Here is a 9256-nt window from a genome sequence, read left to right on the forward strand (position 1 = left end):
ATAAAGTGGATAATTGAATTTATTGCCAGATAGCATTGAGGCTTTTAGATTTGGCAAGTCGTGGAGCCAAGTTAGCCTCTAAATTGTCAAAAGTTCAATTGTCGGCAATAAATGTTTGTCTAGGGTCATATTCTAGTGTACAATATCTTCATTAATAGCCAAGAAAATAGTCAAGGTATTTATGTTCCTAGATAGAGGACGAATACGACCTATTCCCGATTTGAAATTTTAACCGCACATTCTTGATATACATCAGGGTCATGCTAATCGGTGCCTCGAGGCACTGGTTAAGAATACTAAAAAAAGAAATTTCAGTTTGTGGGTCAAAGGTCCGATTTGAAATTTTAACCACACATTTTTGATATACATTAGGGTCATGCTAACCGGTGCCTCGAAGCATTGGTTAAGGATATAAAAAAAATAAAAAAAAAAATCAGTTTGTGGGTCAAAGGTTTAGATGAATATGGCACATAATGTTATAGTGTAGATGAAATCATAAATTTAAACGGAATGTGGCTTAAAGGTTTAGATGGATGGTATATTGTCAAAGAAATGACATCTCCAAAAATTGTTACAAAAGAAATTACAAAGAACTTGACATATGATATGCTCAACGATTACATGGCTCTAGGTTGTATTTAGCTTCCAAGGTAAATTAAGTTTTAAATATGTTTTTACACAATGTAGGAGGATCTTTAATTTTTAACCCTTGTAAAATTTTATGTTATTTGGTTTTTGGGATTTTTAGAACGATCTTAGTTCTTGATGCATATTTTTATTATCTGTCACTAATTTTTAACCCTCAAATTTACTATTTAATGTACTGGTATGATAAACAAATCACATTATTAATCTTATCCTATTTACTTGTTCAACTTTTATCCTAAGTATAGGTTAAGTTGGTAACTTAAATTAAAAAAAATCTCTCGGTGTTGCGTTCCAACATTCCACTCCCTCTCAACTCCTCATACACCTCTTTAAAAATTCTAACCAAACTTTCAAAATCAGGATCCTGACAAAACAACTCCAAATACCCTAGACGAGTATTCGTTACACTCCCATCACACCGCCTATACCGCACTTCGATGCAGTCAGCGGAAGTAACGGCGCCAGAATTTGAATTCTTATTCGCAGAGCACTGGGGATTCCCGAGATTAATCCTATAATACAAAACACATGGTTTCTTTTATGCTTCACAGCAGTTTCCAATTTTCTTTGCCTCATCGTACATGTGGTGGTAACCCACCTATGAGATACTGACAAGAAAAGTTTTTAGCACAGGCAATGGAGAAATCATCGGAAAGACGATGCGTGAGGACTCCCTCTTAAGTTTAGCAAAAATGGAGAATCTAAATACAACTGAAAGCTCAAACTAAACTTTAGCAACATCGAGAGCATTTACCGCTCACTCTGTAGTGTGTATAACAATTTTGACAAGCTATTCTAAGTCACATAATTTACATATCCTAAAAGATATGGTAATTCCAAATTCAAAATGGAAAATTTGACTTGGAATGACCTTTGCAACACTAGAGTTCTTATGGTGATATGTGTTGAGTACATAAAACAAAAATAAAGTAACTACTCTCTCGTCTCAGTGGATGGTTCCTCCATACCGCTGCCGTTAATCAACTGGATCAAAGAATTAGAGTCAGTAACATGCAGATGATTCATTATAAAAGCAACAGAAAGATGGGGATTGTGGAGGAGGTTCGATAATTTTTTTGTTTATAAAATAAAATATCTGGTATTTACCAAGGATCCTAGTTGCTCATACGCTCCCATCACTTTTGGATCTTCCTCATCTTCGTAACCGACTTGGACTATTCTAGGCCCATTTACAGACCAAAAGGCTCTTCGACCTGCCTCCTGCAAAACAATGGCAGTTCCCAACATAAATTTGATGCATCGAGAAGGTATATACCAGCACGCAATTTACAAAAAGCAGTGTTTTTCCCAAATTTCGCTCTCCTAATCCAATCTCAAGTCGATAGAGCAATGCGTATTAAAATTCTTACCGAATATAGCATATTTCCGGATCTTAAAATATTTATTTATACAAATTAAGAGTGGGAGCAACCATTTAATCAAGCCAGACTGAGGTTTAAATTTCCATTGCCAAAGGAAAAAAGCAACCATTTCCAACACCCAAGGTTATTGAACTATAGAGTCTATGTACACATGTGAAGTATCCATAGACTTGTAAAGTTGTAACAGTTTCCGTGATACAAGATAATAATAGCATCCATACGAAACACAATTTACTACGTGCATAGTAAATATACATTCTAACTTAGTAATAATCCTTCAAAAAAAAAAAAAAACTTAGTAATAAAGTTATGTTGAAAAACAAAGCAAAACACAAACAAAATTTAAATATTCTGTAAACAACTGATAAACTAGGCGGGGGGGCTCATAGCTCCAGACCATAGACCTAATCAAAATGCATAAGTCATAAACATGGCATCACAACTCACAATTAAAAAATAATAACACAACTCGGCACACAAAACTAACAAACCATTTCAACATCAATAGACAACATGACAAATCATGAAGCTCAAAATTGCTATAAGGTGAAGGATGGTGGGACTGGATTCAGCTCGTAGGGAGAGCTTTCAGTTTATAGAGTTGGGATTGTTCACCTCGTTGGAGCTGGATTCAGCCCACTAGAACTAATTTCCAGTTCATCAGTCTGTTGGGTTAATTGTAAACTTGAAATGGTATCTTTGTTCATGTTTTCTGGTTTGCAACTTTGTTTATGCTTGGAGAATATGGGCAACAATGTCCACCTCCTTTGCAGATGGGTTCACGTTGCATTTGGGGGGAATGGGTGTCACAGCCTGTGATGCTCGACCTCGCAGCTGAGGCTTATGTTTCGTGCACTTTGATACCTTGTCATTCATCCGCTACATTTTGGGTTTTTTAAAGAACTGAACCACTGTCATTCGAGACATCTGGGGAAAAATAACCATCCCGTTGAAGACTCATGGCTTAATTATAATTTTGGTACCTCAAATTTGTTGTAACTTTGGTCTCTAGATTTGAGCAATTTTAGTGGCTCACATTTTAATTGTTTCAATCAAGTCATTTCATCCCTTTTCATTTGTTTAATTAAAATTTACAAATGAAAATGTCAAATTGAACTAAAACTAAAATTCACAAAGTTCTTAAAACCCCAATATCACTCCGCTACTATTACAGCCTAGTGATGATATTTTATGTGGAATCCCAGTTTCGAACCTGGGTCACCACATTTCCCCCTCCCTGTGTGTTCATTTGAGTATGTGTTGGCCACTAGGCCAATGGTAAAATAAAATAAAAAATCCTAATAATAAGTTCTACAAAGTTCTTCAAATTTCATCAGATTTCTTACTTTTAACTTTTATTTAATATTTCAAATCCATCATTGAGCCCCAAATATTTTAAAAACAATTGATGGTAGGACCATATTTCATTAATTTTCGAGGGACTAAAATCGCTCAGAAATAATAGAGGGACCAAAGTCGCACATGGCTCAAACTACAGGGACCAAATGTGTAATTAAGCCAAGACTCATTTAATTGTCCTTGAGCTCTGTTTCTAAGTGAGTCTACATGAATCTACTTGAATGAGTTTACTCCATTTTATACACATGATTTTTGAGCAAGTTAACTACATTACGATATTTGGCGTCATAAACACGAACAATTCTGAGTTAACTTGAGAGTTGAGAATTCTTATACTAAACATATGAAGTAGGGGTTATCGAATACTAAGTGCATAAGATGTTCTGGCTAATATCCAAAGAACAAAAAAAGCAATTTTTCGATTAAGATTCTGAGGAGACTATTGTTTCAGTGTATAATGGCCACAAGGATATATTAGAGGAAACCATTTTGTCTTCAAATCTAGTATGTAGCAAAGAAGATAGAACAATTTAAGGGAAAAAAGAGTAAACTTTTTCAAATTTACCTGTAATAAGATCAAGTATATGGCTTCCAATACTTGAGTGCGAATTTCTGGATCATTAACAGGTTCACGTTCGATCGATAGTGCAGTCCCAAGTTCAAGTGGCATTTTTTTTCTGTCCTCCTCACTGTAGATCTGCGTAAAAATAACTATATAAATGCAAGTGACATGAGACATGAAATAGGAAACAAACTTAAGTACTCAAGATTACATTCATAGTGAAGATTTTTTAACCTTATAACAAAACAAGGACAAACCCAAAATGGACATGGGAGATAATCTATTAGGATATAGAATATTGGATAATTAAAGTAGTTAAGAATTAGTTGGTAGAAGTTAATTAGTAAGTTGATAAGTTTGTTGGGTGGTTGTCAACGGTTGCTATTTTGGTTATCCTTATAAAGTCTTTAAATATTCCTGAATTGGTAGGGGAAAGATAGCTTTGAATAATTAAGTTCTGTGACTAGAGAATTATCTAGTGTGAAAGGAGAGTGCTCCATTGGGGTAGCCTTGTGTGCAAGGTTATCATCTTCATTGTAAGCCTTTTGTATCAACTCTTTCAATCTCCCTACACCAATAATAAATCCTTCATTTGTTAGCAATCTTCATTCATTTGAATCTGTTTTTATATCATTATTCTAGAACTTTTGTCTTGCTCAAAGAAAGGATCCTAAGAAAATCACAGATAGACATAAAGCAGACTACAGGCATTATCAAGTGGAAAGTGGTTAAGTTCATCATCTTGAGCACTTAAATATCTTTCAGGCACGGTTGAACAAAATCTATTCCACAATATGCAAACGATTAATGCTTTGAGGTCAGAAAAAGTAGTGTATAACCTTGTTGCCAGCTACCGGAAGAAGTAATGCAGGCCAGAGAAACTCAGATACCAAAAGCAAATTCTGTAGCTGATTCTCAGCTTCAAAACAACAGTTGCGAATAGTTCCAGAGACCTGATAGCAATATCACAATAGTTTTTAGCTCAGCAATGATCCAAGCTATTAAAAATTGGTCCTCGGTAAGTTTAGCCCATACAATTTTTAACATTAAGGAAAATATAACTACCACTGTAAGCTTAGCCATTGGTAATAATATCTGAATGTAATCACAAAAATCATTGCTATTGTATGACGAAACCAGTAATTAACATAAAGCCAAAACTCAAGCAAATCCATTAAGTTTAAATTCACCAGGAACCAAACAAGAGTCGAGACTCAAGACCATGTATTAAATGCACATTATATAGTCAGTTTAAATAATCCTTTTCGCAAATGATAGGAGGTAGATTAGGGGTGCCAACATAGTTGGGATTTCCATTATCTCATTTGATGCTTTTGCACTCTAGTTTTGCTTTAAAAAAAAAAAAGATATTAATCCTTTTTGGGGCCACAATGTTTGACTTAGCCAAGCATCAGACCATCAGCAAGGAAATCTGAGAATACAATAAATCATCTTATGACCACTTCTTTCAAAGCTAGTTGTAAAATCAGATCAATTAAATATAGCATACGTCTAAAACACCACACCAGAATTCAAAGTAAACTATTCAAACATTTTTCCATACTAGGAAACTGAAAGCAGTTAGGATGCAGTTATTTTGCACATACCCCTTTTTTTCTCAATGAGCTGTTTGAATCGAACTGTCTAATTATCTGTTTCAAGAGACCCCGTTTTGGGTCGAGTAGAAGCTCCCTCCCTGCCCGCTGCTTTGTGATGTTAACAAGTATGGAACCGACATGTTCAAAAGAATCATCTGGTAAAAAACAATTTGTTGAATCAGCATGGCAATTACTGAAGAATCATCTAGTAATACTATTCGCAAACTGTTAAACACCCAAGTTATATGTTTCTCTACAATCACTATCTTTGTATTTTAAACACATTTGAATATTAATCCTCAAGTAACAGGTGCCACCCTCAGCTGCTTGGCCTAGAGAAAAGTGTTCAGAATTCAGTAATATACCACGAGATCCAACGGGCAACAATCAGTAGACATTAGTCTATGAATACGAGGTTTAAGATATAAGGAAAAGGTAAAAAATTTATAAAAAAAAAATTAAAAAAAAAGAGGCGTAGAGCTTTGAAAATGCTAACGAAACAATTAGTTACATGAGTTCAGAAGGACATACCGTCCTTCTCATGGGTGGTTCTACAAAATGACCTCACAAGCTTCATAACATATAATCCACGCACCTTCTCATCATCAATCTGACAACCAAAAGATAATGGTTAATTGACAGTAAGGGAAAAACAAACAAACTTCTTTTTTCTTCCAACACAGCAAATAACATCGCCCTGCTACATTCTTTAACTTCATAAAATTCCATAGTTTTGTTAACTTTTATACTTAGCTCCTCTAAAACAAGCAATTCAGTGCAAAGGATAAAGTAAATTACATCCATTGTTGATGAACAAATCAACTATTGGTATTACGCGTACATGTAAAACAAATCAAGTATACATTGAAATACAAACCGCTGATTTGTCCATTCATATTGATATTATTTCATTCTCCTAATCAAATTACCCAATTCAAAAGAGCCAATCCCTTTTTTTTTAAATGTTACCATGACCATTATATGTAATTATAATTACAGCAAACAGTTATTTTGATAACTTCCAAAACTTCACTCATTTTGTATTTCCCAATTGAATTGAAGGAACGGTCCAAATTACTTTCAAATGTATATAAAAAACAAAAGCACACCTGAAGCAAGGAATCAGTACCAGCATCAAGTTGAGTGAGATTAACCAAAAGCATAACAAGTAAACGAGTGACACAACACTCAGGCTTATACAAAACATCCATTGTTGTTTCAACAAGTTTCAGCTTAACCATCTCCTCCGCAAGATTCGAATTTTGCGAAAGGTTCACAAGAGCTTCAGCAGCAGCCTCAGAAACCTCCTGAAACAACACACCCCATCATCATCAACTCCAAAACAATAAATAATCAATACCCATAAAAAAAGTGATACCATATTTTGGTATATCGTTTTTTTTTTTTTTTCCTTCTAATTTTACTCTTTATTTAAACTATTGTCCACAATTTTATCCTTCTCTACTCAACCAAATAACTAAAGCACTAAACTTAGACAAAGTACATACAGGTCCTATTTGGATAGACAACTTAATTTGCAACTTATAGCATAAAAGCACTTATGTCTAAGCTATTTCTATAACACTAAATTGAAGGCCCGTTTGGAATGACTTATTTTTGAGCTTATGAAAACTAGCTTATGCAAATAAATAAGATTTTATGTTAATTCATAAGTTCTTACTAACGAAAATTATATCTTCATAAGCTATTTTTTCATAAATTACGTTGACAAGCTTATGAATAATATATAAAAGCTTAATTATTTGCATAAACTAAAAAATAAACCAAACCAAATGGGCCTTAAATTGTTCTGGTATAAGAGCTATAAGTTGTTTCATAAGCTATCTTGGACGCTTATAAAAATAAGCTACCTCATAATAAGCTGTTTTCACAAGTTCTCCCAAAAGTTTATATCAATACATAAGCTCAAATATGTCAATCCAAGCAGACCCATAGTATTGTTCTCACTTTCTCACTCACAAAAACAGTTTTTTTAAAGATGCAGGTTTTTCACTTCACACCCCTTTTTTGTATGCTCCTTTTACACGAAGTTGTGTTTACGAGGATTGGTTTTGCCCTCCAAAAAAGCCTAGTGGCCCAGCCTGTTGCCCGCTTATCTTCTATTCATGTGTAATTATACAAATGTGTTTTCGGCTTTTACCTCTGGCGCCGTTAAGAGACGGGACAACGCCGAAATCAAGTTCTTTGATTGATTGGCTAAGGAATGTATGCCTTCCTCAGAGCCGGTTAATCCGCGAACTATGTCAACGGCGGCCTTCGTGATCTGTAACAGTAAACAGAAACACAGTTTAAAAACAACTGTGAAGGTGTAAAATTGAAGTGGAATGAAAAAAAGAGAAGTTCGTTTGATAGATTACCTGTGGTGATGGAGAAGATAAGAAGCTCACTAGTTCTTCAAGTTCCGTCGCCATTCTTTCTTACTACTCTCCTTCCCTCGCCGCAACTGTTTTACAAAAACCTTTTTTGGTTGGGTTGATACGACACCGTTTTACTTGTTGCTACCAAGATGGGAAAATTGCTCAAATGCCCCTTTATTTAATTTGCTTATAGGCCCCTCGGAAACTCATAAATGCTCCTCTTGGAACTTACCAAGGGGTGGGTACCTTGGATTTGGGTTTAACAATGTAATTGTGCCACACGGTTATTCATCATGTTCGTCCGATCTAAAATCAAGGTCCGAGATTGATTATAGTCGATACACGTATTGTCTAATCTCAACTGTCCGATTTGAAATCAATGGCTAAGATTTAAAACGGTGTCCAGTTGTATGCTTTTATAACAGCAGGGAATCTGGATCCCGAAACCTTTCGAACTTAGGAAACGATCTAATGTTATTTTGAAGAAGCTAAATTAGCTCATCCAAATTGATACCGAAGAGAATTGAACTTGAGACCTCAAGGAGGAGTACACTCTCATGTCTCGAGTTACTACCACCAAGTCAACCCAAGTGCGTTGAAACGATCCAATGTTTGAGACCTAGTAAGTGATCCTTCGATCGAAACATACGAAGCAAATGGCTTGAAGACAAAAGCAAAATACAAAACACAAAAAGGGGCATGTGACATAATGTATTGACACAACCCACTCGCATACACTTAAAACATTAAAAAACGTAAAATCTATGTGTATCTATGTGTATTTCATTCAACATTGAAACGTTAAAATATCCATACAAATTCAAAAAGATAAATGTGTCTGAATACATTCGTACCACCTCATCACACACCCTTACAAGTGGCGATAAACTATTTGTTGGCATCATTTTATCCAACCGAAATACCAACATACGTCGTTGAATGGACACATCTAGCGACGTTTGTAACACCCCGTTTTCCCAACGTAAAAATTTCATAACAAATAATCAGAGTCTTCCACATAAACGGAATGCTACACTTCTTAAAAATCGTAAATGGAATAAATAACAATTTATCCTTCATAATTCAATCAAAATAAATATTCAAAATTTCGCAGCGGATTTAATTCAACGACATAAATAGTCTTGGCACGAAGGACTCATCAAAACATCTCATAAAAATCCAATTAACAACTTAATCATATAAAGTCATAATCAAATACGTAAGAAATAGAAAAGCATGCAACAAGTTCCCATCCCATTACGTATCAGAGCACTTAAAGACACACGTGAGAAGGAAACCACTCACGACAGCAACCTATTCTCGATCACC

At 34.9% G+C, this 9256-nt stretch overlaps 1 protein-coding gene across 1 annotated transcript; it reads right to left on the bottom strand.

The window, feature by feature from the left end:
- Positions 1-1285: 1285 nt before the first annotated feature.
- On the bottom strand, positions 1286-8061 carry LOC11407794 (protein HGH1 homolog). Its single transcript, XM_003628315.4, has 9 exons — positions 7928-8061; positions 7711-7833; positions 6659-6856; positions 6081-6159; positions 5559-5704; positions 4791-4904; positions 3955-4086; positions 1756-1869; positions 1286-1632 (listed from the first exon to the last, which is right to left on the bottom strand). The coding sequence occupies exons 1-9, from the start codon at positions 7979-7981 to the stop codon at positions 1582-1584; spliced, it is 1011 nt and encodes a 336-aa protein (XP_003628363.1). The 5' UTR covers positions 7982-8061; the 3' UTR covers positions 1286-1581.
- Between the last annotated feature and the right edge of the window lie 1195 nt (positions 8062-9256).

Source organism: Medicago truncatula, chromosome 8 (assembly GCF_003473485.1).
Source record: "Medicago truncatula cultivar Jemalong A17 chromosome 8, MtrunA17r5.0-ANR, whole genome shotgun sequence".
NCBI lineage: Eukaryota > Viridiplantae > Streptophyta > Magnoliopsida > Fabales > Fabaceae > Medicago > Medicago truncatula.